General features: G+C 43.5%; 2 protein-coding genes across 2 annotated transcripts in view; one reads left to right on the plus strand and one right to left on the minus strand.

The window, feature by feature from the left end:
* The window catches only part of CATSPERE (catsper channel auxiliary subunit epsilon), a 99,264-nt gene extending 91,405 nt beyond the window's left edge, over window positions 1–7,859 (minus strand). Inside the window, exons 1-3 of the mRNA XM_054022858.1 lie at window positions 7,719–7,859; window positions 5,838–5,886; window positions 2,100–2,173 (exon numbers count right to left, since the gene is read on the minus strand). The gene's annotated coding sequence lies outside the window, so the exon portion shown is untranslated. The remainder of the gene's footprint in view (window positions 1–2,099; window positions 2,174–5,837; window positions 5,887–7,718) is intronic.
* A 2,190-nt stretch (window positions 7,860–10,049) lies between these two features.
* Window positions 10,050–20,089, plus strand: part of ADSS2 (adenylosuccinate synthase 2) — a 62,339-nt gene continuing 52,299 nt past the window's right edge. The window contains exon 1 of the mRNA XM_054021644.1: window positions 10,050–10,821. Within this exon, the coding sequence (XP_053877619.1) occupies window positions 10,141–10,821 (681 nt within the window). The 5' untranslated portion in view covers window positions 10,050–10,140. The remainder of the gene's footprint in view (window positions 10,822–20,089) is intronic.

Here is a 20,089-nt window from a genome sequence, read left to right on the forward strand (position 1 = left end):
CTGGCTGGGAGTGGGAGGGAGGAGGGGGCGGAGTCAGGGTGGGGAAGGGGCGGAGTTGGGGCGGGGCTAGGGGTGGGGAAATGGGCGGGGCCTGGGCCCGTGGAGGGTCCTCTTTTTTTATTTATGAGATATGGTAACCCTATTACTATGTATAAAAGTTTAGTGTTTTAATTAGAATTGCTGTCAGCATCCTGCATGTGATTGATCACCGCATGTAGAATGTAACCACTTGGAGCATTTCAAACTGTATGACATTGCAGTACTGAGTACTTGAATGTGCATACTTGTGCTAATAGAATTTATATTTGTTTCTTGATATATGCTTTGGTTCTTTTAAAAGATTTATTGTTTCAGGAATATTGGTACATTAAATAAAGAAAATTTGTTTCCAAAGACTACTGCCCGAGTGTCGATCCTTTGAGCAGAAGGCTATATCCATGACTTCCTAATGGTAAACAAAGTGAGTCTGTTCTGGGGGGTTTCCTGAAGGTCACAGGGTAACCCCTAGTAAAACCCTGGCAATTCCTCTATGGTGGGCCATTTCCTTTCACCTACCAAAACAAACAACTGACAATTGAGTTACTGAAATAGGCAAACCATTGTGGGGGTGCCTTAAATCTGGATTTTGGGGGTAACAACTGCACTTTGCATCTGGATTTGAATTTGCAATCTAACGATAATACATTCACATTAACACACAGATGTATATGCCTGAATGTACAATCATTTAAATGTGTTTATTTAAATATGTGATATCTGATTGTACATTCAAATAAGCTTACCAGTACAATAATTTCAAAGACATAACACATATAAACACACACAGCAAGATAGACAAATTAAAGCTGCATTGGAAACCACAAAGAAGTGGGCTGTAGTCCACGAAAGCTTATGCTCTAATAAATTTGTTAGTCTCTAAGGTGCCACAAGTACTCCTGTTCTTTTTGCAAACTTTTTACCTGACTTTTGCTTATCAAAAATTTCAGCCACATTAGTGGCTTTAGTGTAACTGCATTAGTGTAACTTTTATGTACTCCCTCCACACTGTAGATAGTGTTGGATCTCAGTGCTATGCAGATAAGAGCTGTAATACATCCCTCTCTTAATTTGAAATATTTTTAAAGGTTGTACCATACTCTGGCTAAACAGTCATTTAGGGGAAGAGATGCTTTTTAAAAAAAAAAATGGTATTTTGGGTTTCCTACTCCTAGTGTAGCTGGGTCTAATCTGGAGCTCACAAATGCATTAGGTATCTTGGCCATTAAATTATCAAATAAGAATACCTTGACAAAAAAGATTGTGTCTTGTCAATCCCACTCACTTTACAGTATGTATCTAGAAACCTTTGTGCAGTCTAATGTCTAAAATAGGGTCCTCCTCCTGAAGACCCTAGCTGCTCCAAATGTAAGGAATCAGACATGTTTCTATTTAAAAATAACACATAGAATACAATTCGGCACTTATGTTTTACAGTGATAGACTCCTTACATCTCTGGGATATAAACAGATATTATTTCTACAGCATTGTTCATATAAATGCACTGGACCAAATAAAACAAACAAACAAACAAACCCCCCAAGAACATAAAATGTTGTGCAATTCTTAATTTAGATATACATGTTAAGTATTTATCAATCTTTTTGGCTTAAGGTTTCCTCACATGTACATAGGCAAGGAAGTTTAGGAGAAATAGTATACTTAGAACTACTTTATATTGTATATGTCCATGCCTAATTCTGTGTTTCATTACATTGATAAATATTTAACTTACAATATAAATTGTATAAAAACCTCAGAACCAGCTTCTCTGTCTCCTCCGCAAATCTCAACCCACAACTCCTATTCTGAAACAAAGGATCTGTACTTCATAATTCTTAAGGGAAATAAAAACAACATTTTGTTTTCCAACAGATCTCTAAATGAATGCACGTGGCCAGGCTCAACAGAAGCCCATCTTACTTGAATGTGTATACAAACACGATCTTCTCAAACTTTCGGTGGAATTTTCAAAAGTATTCAGAATTGACCTAACTCTGCTCCCAATAAAGTCAATGTGAGTTACCATTGTGCTGTTATTATTCACTTTTGCAATCCTTACCTTTTATTTGTAACAGTACATAACGTAGAAATGTCCCATTCCAGAAATGAAGGTCCTTCATACTCTAAATATATCTAAACAAAGAATTAGGGTAGCACATACAAATATATAATCTGTTGCATTATATCTAACTGTATAGTGGTTTTAAAACCATAATGTTCTTTTACCAGGTTTTTAATTATTACACAGAAATGATTAAACTCTTTAAATATTAAAAATACCTAGGGACAACGTCAAACTTAAAATTGTAATTATTATGGCATTAAACCCAATCTTCTCCCACTGCAGTCAAAAGAAGTTGTCGTCAATAATTTCAATGGGAAAAAAAAAACAGACTGAATTATATAAAGCACACTACAAAAATAAAATGGGAGGTCTTCTATAAAACTAGCAAATAAGGTTTTGAATTACAACTACCGTTTCTGAGGTCCCTGTTAGCAGGGCAGGAAATCTTGTTGCAATCTTTGTGACACCCACAGTGAGCAGGGCCAGTGAGTGTAAACTAGTTTTTATCTTGCTCTTTATTCTTTAGTCCATTACATCGGTAAAGATTTCTGTTTTCCCCCATGGGAACAGTTCACTACTGCCAAGGCCATCATCACGCAACAAAAGCACACTCAAAACTGCGTTTGAGCTCTTTAGATGGGACTCTGCAATGGGCCAGAGAAACTGTTGTCAATAGACAAGGCATTCCCTCCCCTCCCCTCAATGCATAATTTTACTCCACTGAACTCCCATGCCTGGTGTCACAGAAACAAAAGACTAGGAATGGCAGTTTAATAAAATCTGAATTTCCCTCCTAGTAGCACAGATAATTACTAACCCTTTCAACTTCATTTGCTTTTTAAACTGTTGACGTATACAATGGTGTGTGCACAAGTGTGTTCACAATCACTGGTGGTAGCAACAATGGGAATTTTTTACCAAGAAAATGGTTCTAATTCAGTTACTAAAGCTGACTGCAAATGATTTTGAGAACTGCACCATTTATTCATATATTGCGATACTGAACTGGTGCAAGCTGTGGAAAACTCATAAATTGCTAACATGGAAATGCAACATTAGAAAAATATTAAATCTGTTTCAGCTGTCTTTTAATGCAATGTAGCAGCAGTTAATGAGGAGGAAGAGCCAGTACCATATAACCAGTCAGCTCTGTAGATGACTAGCAATTGCTCTATAGGCCACAATTTGAGAACCACTGTGTTACAGCATTTTTCTTTTATTCCCACTTTTATCCTTAACTTTCCTTTCTGATTATGGGATTGACCCTGTTCTCAGTGAAATCACTAGCAAAACTTCCATTGGCGTCAACAGGGGCAGTATTGAACTCTAAACAAGTTAAAGTTGAATTGATGTACTGATCAGACACATACTTACTGGTTAATTTAAACAGATATACACCTCTACCCTGATATAACGCGACCTGATATAACACGAATTCGGATATAACGCGGTAAAGCAGCACTCCGGGGAGGCAGGGCTGAGTGCTCCGGCGGATCAAAGCAAGTTCGATATAACGCGGTTTCACCTATAACGCGGTTTCACCTATAACCTATAAGATTTTTTGGCTCCCGAGGACAGCGTTGTATTGGGGTAGAGGTGTATAATCATGCTGGTTTGAGATGTCCTTACCTCACTGCCAGAAATACATACTTTGGCCTATAGATGTGACTATTCTAAATATCTCTCCAGTATATTTAAATGGAATGGGATGAACACGCTCCTCTCCCTCCACTTGTAATCACTGATTATCTACTAACTTCCTATATGAGAGTTGCCTCTCATCTCCTAAGAAAGTATATTTGCATGTAAAGCTTTAGTGTGTCCAAATTAAAAATTGAAATAGATATGACTGTTTTGGCTATACATCTCCCACCAATAATTTTGTTAAACTTGAAAAGACAATACGACCTAAACTAAGAGTTTTATCATACACCTCTCCTGTATATTAGAAAGACATAAGTATTATTACACTTATTATGTAACATACATTTTTCTTGTTTCTCTCACTTAAAAGTGAAAATAAATAATAAAACAAAACGAACAAGCGCAAATGGAAATCTCTGAACTGTTTTGCACTCAGGCTTTCTCGAAACTACAAAAAAGTGCTTGTTCTTTACAATGGGTATCAGCAACTGTATTTTTTGAACTTTTGTCAAGATTTAGCATCTTTCATATCCATATGATGGAATGGTATGGTTAATTAAACCCATGTCAGAAAATGTAAGGGAGTAAAGCATTGGTTAGGGGAGCTTACTCTATATAACCTGGTAAAGACCCAATGCTTATTTAGTGGATAATTGATTAGGAATGTATAAGTCGAGGTATAAACAATATATGTATGGGTTTTGTAGGCCTGCATACACTAACTCCTCACTTAACATTGTAGTTATGTTCCTGGAAAATGCGACTTTAAGTGAAACGATGTTAAGCGAATCCAATTTCCCTATAAGAATTAATGTAAATAGGGGGGATTAGGTTCCAGGGCAGCTTCCCCTACTCTGCAAGCACCCGGGATGGGTGGCCTCAACCCTCAGCCTGCCCACTCCACCCCTTCCCCCAAGCCACCACCTTTGACCTGCCTCTTCTCACCTCCCACCTCCTCCCCCTTTACTTCGCACACTGCATCCTGGCTCCTCCCTCCCCTCCCTTCTAAACACCGCAAGCCAGCTAATTCCTGCATTCAGGAGGGAGGGGGAGCCTGCGTGCCAAGTCCTCGCTCCTCCCCCCTCCCTCCTGAATGCCGCAAGCCAGCTGATTACCGTGGGCAGGAGGCAGGGGGAGGAGGTGGAAGGCGCTGATCCACGGCGTCTGCCAGCGGGCGGGAGGCGCTGGGGTGGGGTGGTGGGGGAGGCGTAGGGAGGCTGCCAGCTGTGGAGAAAGCAGGCAGCCAAACAATGCAAGGGTGGAGCATTGCACAACTTTATGAGTATGTTCCCTAATTGATTAGCAACGTAACAACGAAACAACGTTAAGCAGGATGACTTTAAGTGAGGAGTTACTTTACTCAAGTGTGGTTTTTATAACCTCTGTATAACCTTTTAGAGATGGAAAAGTGAGAACAAAGGTTCCTGACAAAAAATATTAAGATCTGAACATCCTGTTATTAAGTTTTTGGGGAGTCTAGAGAAAACAAGCTAAATCCCTGTCAAGTAGTATGATAATAAAACTATTGCTAAAAAGGGGAACAATGTGTTATGAAACTTATTGTATAATTCAGAACATGATGTACAGCAATAAATATTACCTAATAGGGAAGGAAAAATTTGAGACAGCAGATGAATAGAAGGGGGTGTTGATAAAGATAATGTGTAATAGTGTGTATAAAAGATCATGTCAGAACCTAGAATCTCTGCCTTTCCCCTTGTGATATAGCCAGTTCACTGGCCTGCTACAATCTCATTTGATCACTGGGTGTAGCACTCTGTGCCTATGCAAATAAAACCTGGTCCTTGGATCCAGAACTTGGTGTAAGCAGTGGTTTGTCTGCTTTCCATGGATCTGTGAAGTAACATGTAGGCCTGATTGAATTGGTCCTGAAACATCCTTACACAAAAATTTTCCTATATACAGCAAATTTTCCTATACTTTGCAATATGAAGACATTACAAAATAAAGAGTGTTTGAAATCAGACCCAAAACATTGTCAGTCCCTAATATACACAAATAAAAGCTAGAAGCAGTGTGTTACAAATCAAGACTGATTCGTTCTGATCATTATTAAACAACACTTACAGTGGTTCTGGTAGTGAGGAGAGCATAGTTTTCTACATTAGTTTTATACCTGCAAAGAAAATGCACTAAGGTATGAATGTCAAAATTAATTTGTTCTCCAAATAAAAATAGTAAAGCAGTGAGACTCTATGACCCCCTTAGAGAGCAGCATTAGAATTACATCACAAAGCAATATCATGTTATGACAATATTCTGGAGGTCCCAAAGATATTTCAGGAAGCCAGGGAATAGCTGTGTGAAAGCATAAGAATACAGTCTACAAACCATGGATCAAATTCAAAGTCAGTAAACTTACTCCGGATTTACACTGGTGTAAATGAGGGCCAAATTTGGCACTATATTTGTATATGACAAACTAGAATTACTCACACTCCAATGGTACGTTACCACTTCTTAGGTGTATTCTGTCAGCTGTTTAACAGCATATAGCAACACTATACAACTGTTTAGGACAGGAAGTGAAGAATATAGTAGTCAAGTGAAACTGCAGTGGAAATTTATGTAAGCGTAGTAAGTACCCAGATTAGACTTAGGCCAAGACATCTAATCAGGGATGACAGCCCTACATTGTTAAAAGTGCCATAAAATCGTGAATAACCATTAGAATTTCAGCTTTACATTTAACATAAAAGTTGGCACCTACGGCAGAACAGTGCAGCCTAACACAATGCTGGGCATTGGTTCAGTAGACTCAGAGGGAAACTGCCACCTATTAAACCATCTGGAAACTTCCTGCAGCTCTGTAGGTTTCTGGGTGGTCTCCAATATATGTAACGACAGGCCTACCATTACTTAGCCTCACAGCCTCCAGGAGGTAGAGCAATCATGGCTTAATTAGGGTATGTTTACACTAAAAACTTGGGTTGATGTATATTAGGTAATTACTGAGATGGTGCATGTCCACACTATGCTCCTTGGGTTGGTGGTGCACGTCCTCATCAGGCGCGCTTCCACTGACCTAAGAGGGGCAGGATGGGGAACTGAGAACCAGGTGTCTCAGCTCCACTGGCAGTTCCCTGCCAGGAGCCGGGCTGCCCCACTGGCTCCCGGTGGGCTGCACCCTGCCTCGCCACCTTGTTCCCTACAGAGAGTGGAGGGAAGCTGCCCGGGGCTTCTTGCCTCCCCTTTCCCCGCCAGGAGTGGTGGGGGGGTGGGGGGGTGAGAGAGAGAAGCTGCCCCAGGCTTCTTGCCCCCAGGGTGTGGGGTCCAGCTACCCCAGCTTCTCAGCCCCACCCTGCCAGGAGCCAGGCAGCCTTCTCAATTTGACTCCAATAGAGAGTTGTGAAATTGACAAGACAGCCAATGTTCCCAGTCAGGAGCGGGAAAGCCACCCGGGGCTTCTCACCTCCCTGTTCCCAGCTGGGAACAGGATCTGCCGCCTGGGCTTGTTGCCCCATAGCTAGGAGTGGGGTCCAGCCGCCTGGGCTTGTTGCCCCAGCTTCCAGCTGGGGGCTGAGTGGGGGAGTGGTGAGAGCTGGGGGCCTGGGCTTCTGGCCCCAGCTCTCAGCTGAGAGCAGGATCCAGCCGCTGGGTTTCTCTCCCCGGCTCCCAGTTGGTAGTGGAGTCTAGCTGCCTGCAGTTCCCAGCCGGGAGCGGGGTCCATTCTCGCCCCGATCCCAGCCAGGAGTGGGGTTCAGCTGCCCAGCTCTCCAGGGGATGGGTGGTGTGACAGATTTCTGTTACCAATCTGCCCGAGGCATCAGGTGATCAGGGTGAAGCCACGGGATCTTTTGGGGAGGAGATGACGGAACCCATCAAGCATCTAAATTTTAAAGCTTTATTAATAAAATAACAGCAGAGAGTGCTGGGAACACTCCCACGTCACTTGGGGGAAGAAAGAAAGAGCTAGCGCCCCAAGCCCTAACCCACTTTCATACTCACACACGCACTACCCAAGACTGGCCAGGCCTGGGTGTAACGTCAGAAGAAGGGGATGGGGGTGAAAGGATGGATGAGAGTGCTGTCCTGGGCCCAGGCCGTCCAGGTCTGCTGTTGCTCTCCAAATTGCTCCAGCTCTCAGGAGGGTTTTAAGTTCTGGCTCCTCGGGGCAGGGAGGGGTGCTCCGTTCGGGGACCTCTGCTACTGGTGCCCTCTGTGTCAGTACAAACCGGCTTTCTGTGGTTTCTTTAGCTTTTCCAAAACATCCCGGCTCTCAGGATGCAAGGTTCGGCCCCTCCGCTTGTCGTCTCGTTTGTGTTTTCAATCTCCGTAGCCCTGGACTTTGTTTTCTTCTTCACTGGCCTTGCTGTCTTGCAGGTCTGTACAGTTGGGAGTTTTCTTTCTCATGGCTGCTCAGGCAAATTCAAGCCCCCATCTTTCTCGGCTGTCAGCCAAGTCTTGGCTGTGAGCAGTGTCCTTGGGTGGCTAGGGCCAGCGTCTTACCTTCCGACTGAGCTAGCTAAAATGTTGAGTTAACCCGTTCTTTGCTCTCTTCTTTTTCTCCCCCCTGCCCAAGCCTCTCGTACCTGCAAAGGAAATTTTCACTCCCCACTCACACACCTTTGACCCTCCCCAAAATGCTTTGCGATGCTTGCAACAGCGTTAGCAATATACAATGCTGATCTGCCTTCCCAGCGGACTCCCTGAGGGAGGGGGCCTTCGGGTGTGACAGTGGGCAGGTGGGCTCTAGCTGCCAGGCTTTCTTGTCAATTTCACAGCTGTGAAATTGACAAAAGAGCTAACAGCCGATCTAAGTAATGCAGTGTCTATATAGACACTGCACCAGCCTAACTATACCGACATAAGCCCTATACCTCTCACGGAGGTGGAGTTATTATATTAGTGTAGTAGGGCACTTACATCAGTGGGACATGGTTACCATGTAGCCACTAATATAATTAGGTCAATGTAAGCTGCCTTATGTGTCAACCTGTGTAGTGTAGACCAGGCCTAAGTAGAGGGGTCCTAAAACTTTTTCATACTGTGGACAACAGTGTGTCTTATGGATTCCTTCCCCTCCTATCTGTGATTACATGGATCACCTCACCTGTTATTCACAATCACACAGCATCCCTGTATCAACGGCAGCAGTTGCTTATATGGAAAAGTGATTTAAGGAAAGTATTTCTGTATTTTCAGCTGTCTTTAATGCAAAATGTGTTTAATCTTTTTTGAGAAAACATAATCAGGCTTCCTACTTTGGCTATTCATTTCATTTCCCCTTTATATATATATAATCTTAACTTTAACCAAGGAGATTATATATATATATATATATAAATAAAATCTCCTTGGTTAAAGTTAAGATTCTGTCCTAGGTATTTGTAGTAAAAGTCAGGAACATGTCGCAAGCAATAAACAAAAGTTCACAGAAGCCCATGACTCTTCCCTAACTTTTACTAAAAATACTCGGGGAGGTGGGGAGGGGGAAGGGACACAGAGCGCTGCCGGGCTTGCAGCTGCTCCAGTCCCACTGCTGCTCTTGAGACAGGGGATGACCACTGCTGCTCCAGCTTCAGAGAGGCTGACCCAGCTCTGGCTGCTACTTCTGTGGGCTGGGGACCACTGCTCTGGTGGCATGCCGACTGCCAGCTATTCTGGTAGCCCTGGGGCTGGCTGCTGGCCAGCTATTCTTGGGGCCACTGCTCTGGAAGCCTTGGGGCTGATCACCAGCCAGCTGTTGCAGCGGCCGCTGCTCTGTGGCTGGCTACCAGTCAGTTGTTCCAGTGGCTGCTGCTCCAGCAGCCCTGGGACTGAGAGCTGCTCCAGCCCTGCCCCAGAAGAAGTCACGGACATCCTGCAAAGTCCCAGAATCTATGACAGAATCGTATCCTTATTCGTGGTCCTTAGTAGAGGCAGCTAGACTTTCCTATTTCCAGGGACTTTTATAGACCCTAAGGATCTTTGCAAGACAGAGCCCAGAGACCTCTAGAAGCAGCGGACAACAAGAAGAGAAGACCATGTGATCAGACAGCTCTTTGCTTGATGACAGCAAGTGCATGTGTATGCGAGCAGAGGAAATCACACCCCTAGCTCAGTGTAGGAGAGTAGAGTGCTACACTATGCCTGTCTCAGCTGCTTGGCATGGGTCAGCACGCGTTGGCAGCTGTCACCCCGTGGGCTGCGTGGCTGGGGCCGGGGCTGTGGGCAGCTGTCACCCCATGGCTCCTCCCCCACTCAGATTGGGGGGTGGGGACACGACGACGAGCTGGGGACCCTGACAGGTGCAGCCCTCTCCGGTCACACATCTCATTCTGTTCCCATCCATTTTCCTGCCTCCCACCTCCATGTGCCGCAGCATCCACACAGCCACAACAGCAGCGCCAGGCCTCGAGCGCCCCATAGCAGTTCCGGAGCTCGCGCCATGGGCCCGCCTAATAACGGCCCCAATAAACCGCCGCCCATACGATCACGTGACACAGGACCCGCGGCGGGGCTCAACAGAAACGGCCTGGCACCTCCGCCCCGCGCCTCTGGAAGCCGCGTCCCCTCTAGCACACAGGGTCCCGCCTTCTGGTTCAGCCCCAGGCAGCAACAAGGCTTGTTCTGCCGCTTTCACAGGTGCGGCCCACAGGGACTACTCGTCCCATCAAGCATCGCGCAAATTCCGTGCGGCGCACTGCGGGGAACGGTCGTGCTGCATGCCGGGAAGTGTAGTTCCTGCCGTGAGGAGTCTACGCAGATAAGAGGGCGGGGCTCCACGCCGGGCAAGGAGGGGGAGTCAGGGGTCGCCAGTGGATGCGGCGGCCGCAGTTGCGGTATTTCCCGGCGTGGAGGAGGCGGGGTCAGGGGAGGAGGCGGCGTTGAGCGCGTCCCTGTGCCGCCTCATGTGTACCCTGCCCGGGGAGCAGGAAAGGAGCCTCCAGCGGCGGCAACCATGTCTGAGAATGGCGCCTCTGCTCCCCCCGTCCCCAACGGCGAGTGCGCCCCGCGGCCGCCCGGCAACAAGGTGACCGTGGTGCTGGGGGCCCAGTGGGGCGACGAGGGCAAGGGCAAGCTGGTGGATCTGCTGGCGCAGGACGCGGACATCGTCTGCAGGTGCCAGGTGAGGAACGGCGCCGGGCTCACCTGGGGGGCGGAAGGGCGGCCTGGCGCGGCGCCGCCGCCGCCTCCTCTTGCCACCCAAGATGTCACCTTGAGCCCGGGTCCCCCTCGCCGCCGCCGAGAGGGGCTGGGGCTGCCCCGCACTCGGTCCTGCCCCCGGGGGCCGCTCCCCAGCATCCCGCGCTCCTTGGCGGCCCGCTCCCTGCCTCGTGTGTCCCGCCCACTTGCTAGCTCTCCCGCCGGCCCTTGTACTTCCCTAGCGCCGGGTTACCCGCCTCTGCCCTATTGTTAGCGCGGGCCCCCGGCTTTCCTCATGCACCGGAAGCGGCACACATGCTAGTCTGAGCCTCGGCAACGCCTCCAGCCTAAATTCAGGGAAGCGAGCAGGCGGGCAGTTCCTGGGTGCTGCGCGCTCCGGGCCCCGCTGTGTGCGCTCGGGGTTCCGCAGCGCAGCCCTCGCTTCATCCATCACTGCTGCTTCCTCGTTTGCTGGGCGGGAGTCTGAGGCAGCACACCCCTGCTGGCCAGGCCAGGATCATCTCCGGACGAGAAAGGCTTTACAATTCTAATTCTCCCTTTGTGCACTATTTGCTTAGGGGGAGGAGGAAGGTGCCTTCTTAGTAGCACAAGGTTGATGTTCAGGGTGTCCAGGAGAGAGGAACATGCTTGGAATCTGTTTTCACGCTGTAACTCTTTGCTATTTTTTGCATACAAGGTGCTTGAAGATGAAAAGTTTGGAATATTTCCAAGAGCAACTTTACTGAGCGTGGAATGATAATTGGTTAATTGCAATGCAATTAACATCTAGAATTCTCATCATACCTCCCTGCAGGCCTAAATTTAGTATGAACACGTTCTACTCCATTTGTTCCTAGACCAGGTATTGGAAATTAGGAGCCAGACAATGTGTGGGTTAGTATGTATTCTCTCTGATCTGCTGATAATCAGCTTGAAACAGGTTCATTCTGTAAATCAATTACAGATGCCCTTGAAAGTTGACAGTTTCCATGATATTGCGATTACAGGATGCTATTTTGTCTATTTTTTCCTGCCATACGAGCAAAAGGAAAACTGGTAGGGAAAGGGGAAAGAATAAGATTGACAGCATCTTGCATACAGTCAACTGCCCCAACTAAAACTGGAAAGAAAAAGCTGAGAATTTCTCAAATCTTTCAGTTATAGCAGTTCTGTCTATAGAATTTTAGACACAAAAAAACACCACCACTTTTAGGTTAAGATGACTTACCTTAAAAAAAAAAAATAATACTTTTGAGTAGGTTAGGGCCAACGTTCAGTCTTGTCATATGTTTTATATGACAGACAGTGTTTGAATAGCAGTGTTGTCAAGCTTATTTTGGTAAATGAAAATATCTTTTGATGTTGCAAACGCTGCAACATTGTCCTAATTGCTGAGAACCATGGTGAAAACTGATCAACCTGTTATTGTCCAAACAAAACTTATCACATATGCTAATTAGGATTTCAAAACTTGTAGTACAAGTTATCCTTGAGGTGTTTTTTTTTATTGTTTCTCTTAAAAGTTTGTGTATTCCTTCAAGTGAGCTGGCAATGGACAGGTTAGGGGTGGGAAAGAAAAGGAAGTTATCCTTCAGTCTTATATTTTGCTGACCATCTGTAAGCAAAATCAATAGGAATGTAAAAAATGGTTTTGGCAACCCCCAGGAGGGTGGAGGTATGACATTCTTTTAAAGCCAATTCCATTAAATAAAGTAAGATACTTTTGCCTACAACAAATTTACATTTGTCACCTCTGGCTGACATCAGCTATTCAGTTTCCATGTCCACCTTTATACCCCATCCACATTAGGAATTAAGCTTTTAGTACCATTTATTTTAGGCTTCATCTACACAGGACTGTAAACTTAACACAGCTGTTAAAACTTAGCCACCTCCAACTTGGGTATGGCAAGCCATTTTCTAACACTATGTAGGTTGGTATAAGCCATGGTCTAGGCCAGTGGTCTTCACTTTTTTGATCACACACCCCTATCAGTAAAAAAATGTTGAGCACGCATCCCCGCCATGCTGGCCCTACCATTTTTGCAACCCCAAGCAAAAAACAAAAAAACAACTCAGACTCCTGCTCTGGCAGCGCTCCTCCTGTCGTGCCCCCTGAAGGATCCTCTTGCACACCCCACTTTGGAGACCTCTGGTCTAGGCATGTGTGGCCCTCCCTCACTGTCAGTCTGTGAGAGAGGCCACACCCCTGGAATAACAGTGTAAAATAAGGGAAGTTAACAGTCTCAGGGCTCAATCCCTCTGGCAGGGTAGAGCAGTGCGTGGTCCAGGGACCTAAGCCTTTGGGCAGGACACAAACACCAAACAGTCTAAAGCCCAACCCCCAGGCAGGGTAGACCCAGATATAGTCTGGGAACCCAGGCCCTCAGACAGGGCAGGGTACCAAGCACAGTCTAAGGCCCCAAACCTAAGGCAGGGCAGAGTGGTGAATAATCCAGGGACCCTGGCCCACAAGCCGGGCGAGGTACCAACAGTCTAGAGCTTCAGACTGGGGCAAACATCCAACACACTGTAGGGGGGCTGAGGCCAGGACAAGCACCCAACAGTCTAGGATCCTAGCTCACCAGACAGACTCCCGGAGGCCTCCTGGCCAAAAGTGGGGAGGCTGCCCCACCACAGGCCCACCTGACTCTTCAGGCCCACCTGACTCCACCATATCCCAGCCCAGGGTCCTAACAGTGGCAGAGTGTCTGCCACTGGGTCAGCAGGGATCCAGCTGCAGCACACTAAACCAGACTCAGGCAGCAAGCCAGCCAGAGTGTAGTCAGCTGTCCCTGGGCCACTACCTTCAGGGTGCACACCTGGATCTCTGGGTTGTCCTCCATCACCCCTGGGTACCCTGCAAGCAATAATCCCAGTCACTCCTCAGCATCAGCCACATCTGGTAGTTCAGACAAGTCTTCAAGACAGCAAAAGACTTCAGCAGGTTCTAGCTCCAATAGAAGCATCTGCCTCTTGCAGTGGTTTTTCCCTAAGTGAGCTATAGAACCTATCTTTTATACTTCCTGTTCCTGTCCCGCCCATCTGCTTCCAGCATGGTGGGTGTGGCTTTCCTGATTCCGCCCACTAGGGGGCATGTGACCCTCCCTTGCTGTCAATCTCTGAGGGAGGACACGCCTCTTTTCTACAAATGATATATTGCATAAAATATAAACCATTGTCTAGAGCAGTGGTTCTTAACCTTTACTGCAGCCTGCACCCCTTTGGTTCTCAAAATATGTTCTCGCACCCCTTATCAAAAATCATTGAAGTAGGTCAGTTCTTTAAACCTAGATATATCATAACTCTATATATCTGCGCATGCGTCAAGAAATACCCCACAACTTTGTGGTACACTGTATTTTGTAGTGAGATAATTTCACTACAATTAGCTTAAAAACTTGAAAATACATTTTTTGTTTGTATATGACAGTAATCATTAAAAAATGTATAATGTTAATAAATACATAGGTTTGATTAAACAAAGTAGTTGTACTTACGTGCCTGTGCTTAATTTGTGTTTTCGATGATTTACCTTCTAAAAAAATCTAGCATGTCTCACACCCCCAGAAAGGGCATCTCGCACCCCTAGGGGGTACATGCACCCCAGGATAAGAACCACTGGTATAGAGGGTTTGTAAAGCTGCTATGACTGATCGAAAGTGGCCAAGTAAACCATGTATTATTATTTGTATAGCAGTAGTGCCTAGGATCTCCGGTCATTGACTTTAAGGCCAGAAGGGTCTGTTGGGATCATCTAGTCTGACCTCCTGCACATTGCAGGCCACAGAACCTCAGCCACTCATGCATGGACCAGGATCTCGTTGTATTAAGCAGTGTACAAACAGAACAAAAAGGTGGTCCAAAGAGTTCATAATCTAATATAAAGTAGCATAAAATCAGGTCTCTTAATATGGCTTAATTCTTACAGAGGACCCATTGACAAGACATTGCAAAAACTATAGGTCAGAACCTAATGAGCTTTTGATGCTTTGTGGTGTGTCCACCATGTGTCCCAGGTGCTCTGCAATGATATGTATACCAATTGGTTATGCCATTTGGGATGAGATCTTTAGCTCAGATACAGTTGAAATAGAACAGTTTTATTATGGTAGTTTCTAACCAGTATGACAGGAAAGAAGCAATAATATAGCTACACCAATTCAGCCTATCCTCTATACTGGGGTATCTCAACCTGTGGCTTGGGACCCAAAATTGAGTCGCCAGAATGTTCCCCAGTCGGGAGTGGGGCCAAACCTGAGTGCCACTGCAACCCCAGTGGTTGAAATATCCAGAGCTGAGAGCCAAGCCCAGCCAGCCCCACAGTGCAGGAGCTGCAGGAGCCACCACTGTGGGGTAACTGGCCTGGCCTGCTAGGTAACTACTGCTGCATGCAGTATACTGGAACTGTATTTCAGCCTTCATTGGAAAAATTATATAGCTCCATAAAAGTGACTGCATGCTCATATACCTTCTTTTCTTTTTCTCATTGTAAAATATTTGATGTGACCAAAGTAATAACTTTGTAAATGCATCAGAGGCACCTGACCTTTATGGCTTCACTAGCAGAGGTATCTGCCCAAGAAACTTGGTTTATTTAGCCTATTCAGATTATTGTGATATCTAGGTCATAAATCAAATCTGATACCTCATTGCAAATTAAGGAAAACACCTTTCTAGTTACATGGCATGATGTTCCTCTTGGAGGTGTTCAACTCGTACATTCAGAATGTATGAAGCATATAAGGTTGTAAATACAAATCTGTGGTTGAAATCTGAAGCAGCAACTTTTTTATGTTGATCTGCCAATCTATAACTAAATAATATAATAAATACAAATAGTATATTACAGAGAGAATTACACCTTAATCTATCAGTCTTACCAGATGTCATCACCTAACTTTCTTCAGAGACAACAAAACAGGTTGACAAAGGAGAACACAGTTATGATTCAAAATTCAGGTATGAGTGAACTTTGCAAAAGAGCTCCTCCTCCATCCTTGGATTTTAAGTTTTCTCTCATGCCAGTAATTCTCATTTCCTCTCCTTTTTAAAGTTATGTATATCTTTGCATGAAAAAAAAAGTACCATGGAAACTTGTCTTTAAATTGTTGTTGCACCTTAATTTTAGACAAATCAGGAAATTGTGTATACAGGAGACTCTTAAACGACTTCATGGTTTTTCTAAACTTCACTGAACACTAGTTTTGAGTGTTCACATGATAAAGAGCTATTACGTTTGATATTGGAACCTCTGCAGTTACCTCCTGATTTGAACATCTATTGGGAATCTTGAAATATTTTGAGAAGGATTAAATTTGTTTTTAAAATAGATTCATGTATGATTCCCAAGCTACCATAAGATAAAGACCTTCTATTCCTTCATCTAAATGTACAATAACAATTATGAGAATTGTCTAAAATTTCTATTTTAGTACACCTCTACCCAGGTATAACGTGACCCGATATAACATGAATTCGGATATAATGCAGTAAAGCAGGGCTCCAGGGGGGCAGCGCTGTGCATTCTGGCAGATCAAAGCAAGTTTGCTATAACGTAGTTTCACCTATAACACGGTAAGATTTTTTGGCTCTCAAGGACCGCTTTATATCGGGATAGAGGTGTATACTTTATGGCATTATCGTTAATCAGTGATTGCTTTAGAAATTCCTATTTCCATTTTAATGTTCTGAATTTTTTCATTAGAACCTAGATTTTAGTCAATATATAGGGAGAATAAAAATATTTTAATACTATATTTAATACTAATATGGCTAATACTGAACCATGGAGTGTGGCAACAGTAAAAGCAAACAAGTGATGTAAGGAAAAAAAAAAAGAAGTAAGACTTATGTTCTAGCCTTAAAATGGCTGAATTGGGGCAGTCTAAAGAGGCTTTAAATGCTGAAAAGGACAAGGCATACAGAGAGTGACTTTAGGTTTGTAGCTTATTTTAATAAACTTGCCCTCCAAAAGTAAATTACAACAGAAGATTGTAACTTCTCCTTAGGTTCCAGATTTGATTTGCTTAATCAGCAAAGAGTTCTTTACCAAAAAAAAAAGTATATTTAGGTGTTACTTTCATCGCTGGAAACTTTTAGAACACAGCATAAGAAAATAGCTTTATGGATTTTATTGCATTCTCTCTGACTACTAATAAGCTCAAAATTATCTTTTATACAGTGTACCAAGTTTTACAGAAGGAAGGCTAGTCTTTTTACTTTTCCTTTTTTTAAAAAAAAACAAAACAAAAACTCAAGTATCCTTAAAGAACATATTAGCAAACACATTCTAAAAGTTCTAGCATAGACAAAGCAATTTGTACTTCAGCGTGTGCTAGCTGGTCAAATTGGAAATGAGGAAACCTAGATTTCAACTTGACAAGTTAGTATGTGCTCAAGGCTGCTTGTCTTGTCTAGCCTACACTAGGATGTTAGAATGTGCTAGCTAGCATGTTCTTCTGATGACACGCCTTTAAATTCTAGTAAGGCAGTTAGCCTGGGCTAAATGTGACCTCTCTTCCCTAACATAGGCATAAGTTAACACCTTTCACTTTCATTTTATCTGGTTGAGGTCCACTTCTTTTTGTAATCTAGATAATCTCTTAAGTGAAATATTTATTTCCAAGAAAAGAGGAGACTACAAAGTACTTGACTGAGCAGGATGGAGTGACTAGTCGGCTATTGGGCTAGAACTGAAACACTTTCTTGATAGGTTGAACACCTATCAAACACTTCCATCAAAAAGTCAGTGGCTATAAAGGAGAAACTGGGGGGTAGATGGCTATGCCTTTCAAATTTGCACATGGAGTTTCACAGTTGATTTGAATAATAATAGTAATTGCTGTATCTGTGTCCCATTCCAGTGACATCTAATACATTGCCACTATATATTCTCACAGACCTTGTGCACAGTAGTCCTGTCCCCTAAAACTTTCTACCATTGCTATCACCATTGATGTGTTCTCTATGGTAGCAATATTGAGAGCACTAGTATAGACAAGGGTTCAGAGTTTTAACCTTGTGCTCCTTCGTTTTGTTCAGAGTAGGTTTGGATGTCACGGTGGTTAAAATGTGGGCACTTTCTCCACACTAAACTAGCATTGGGTCATTTTGGAAATAGTATGATTTGTTTTATATTGTGTGGGTTCTATATTGTGTGGGGTGTTTTTGTTTTTATTCTTTGCGTATATTATATGTTTTGCATTTTTGGTGAGTTCTTTTCTTGCCATTGACTCTTGAACAGGTTAGAAGACGATCCTCTTGTCCGGCATACATAATTGAACAGCTTAACTACCGTACTAGAGCTGACTATCTGCCAGGGTAGTATCCAGCCATAGCTTTTGTTTGGCTTGTCATGAGAAGACAAAAAGCCACATGTGCATTTGGCTGTGGTGATGTTTATTGTAAACATGGGAACAAGGACATTCGTCCAGATCCTAGCTGGTGGTGGTCATACCTTTTAAAAGTAGGACTACTGATATCCCTTCATCCTAGCTGGTGTAACGGCAAATGGCACCTTGGGCACTTCTTATAGCACTGTCTTTGTAATCTTATTAAACTATTCACCTTTACAGTAACTTGAGAGAGTAGATACACCAGTTTGATTAAATTGCATATTTAAAGAGACATTTCCTTTTTATCACTTTCTTTAAATTAGCTGCCTTTTAATTTGAATGAATGTTTCATTGTTTTTCTAGTATGGGGCAAAGTAAATAGCAGTCCTTAAAAGGATCCTCTTTTCCAAGCCATAATCCCATTTTTTTTTTTTAAGGGATACTTTTAGATTAAAGCATAAACTGATTTTTTTTTAAACTGTATAAAATTATTTTTATAATTTTTTTCCAACTGAAATACTTTTTTAAAACAAATTTCACTGCACATGACACACCAAACACTGTATTGCAGCATATGTGAAGTTGAATAAACTAGGGCTGTGAAAAAAATTAAACCCCGAAACAAACAAAACTCCCTCACCTCAGTGGGGGCTTTATCAGATTTTTTTCACTCATTGAACCTCCATAACATTGATTCATAGAAATGTAGTATGGGAAGGGACCTTGGGGTCCTCTTGCCCACTTCCCCCTCCTTCCTGTCCCCCAGGGCAGGGTTAAGGTACCTCCTAGATTATCTCTGATAGATTTTTGTCTAATTTATTAAAAAAAACTGGAATCCTGATGATAACCTCCCCAGGAACCTGTTCAAGTGCTTAACTATCATTAGAAAGATTTTTGTAAGATCCAACCTTAATCTCCCTTGCTGCAAGTTAAGCCAGGTATGAATTGACCTACCCCCATAGATGTGGATAATAATTGATCAGTCGTCTTTATAACAATCTTTTAAATATTAGAAGACTGTTTATAATATCCCACCTCAGGCTTCTCTTCTCTAAACTAAACATGCCCAATACTTTCAACCTTTCCTCACAGGTCAGGTTTTCTAAACCTTTTATCATTTTTGTTGCTCACCTCTGGGCACTCTCCAATTTGTTCACATCTTTCTTAAAGTGTGGTGCCCAGAGTACTCCAGCTGAGGCCTCACCAGTGCTGAGTAGAGTGGAACAACTATCTCCCAGCTCCCATGATTACTTATGACAGTCCTGTTTAAAACAGAATGACATTTGCCTTTTTCTCAATAGCATCACATTGACATGTATTCACTTTATGTTCCACCATAACCCCCATATCCTTTTCTGTAGTTCTGCTGCCTAGCCAATTATTTCACATTTTTGTATTTGTGCATTTATTTTTTTCCCTTCCTAAGTGAGTATTTACATGAACATAAGAGTTTTTTTTCATAATAGAAAAATTAAGCTGTAATTTCAGTCTGTGAATGAAAACTTTACTCTGGAAAGGTAAAAAGTAAAAGATGAAAACTGGATTTTATTTTATTTTGAAAACAATAAGACATTTATAAATCTTTCTAGTACTTGGGGGCAGGGGAATGGATGGACTCATGGATTGAAGACAGCAGCATTGGTAGTGGGTGGAATAAACTGTCACTGGAAGTTGAAAAGAGGGAGGAAGTAAAGGGAGCTGTAAGCTGTTATGGGGGTTGGTTTGCCAAAACTTCTGGAAGGTTGGCAGGGCATCAGATGTAGTTTCTTATAAACCTGGCTAGCTCATCTTATTTTTCAGACTTCAAAGTTGCATTTATTGGAGTCGCCTTCTGTCTTTTAATAAAATGAAAGACACTGATGGATTCTGCAAATGGGTGAATACTTTTTAGTAGCTACCAAACATTGTGTGAAT

This window comes from Malaclemys terrapin, chromosome 3, assembly GCF_027887155.1.
Source record: "Malaclemys terrapin pileata isolate rMalTer1 chromosome 3, rMalTer1.hap1, whole genome shotgun sequence".
Lineage (NCBI taxonomy): Eukaryota > Metazoa > Chordata > Testudines > Emydidae > Malaclemys > Malaclemys terrapin.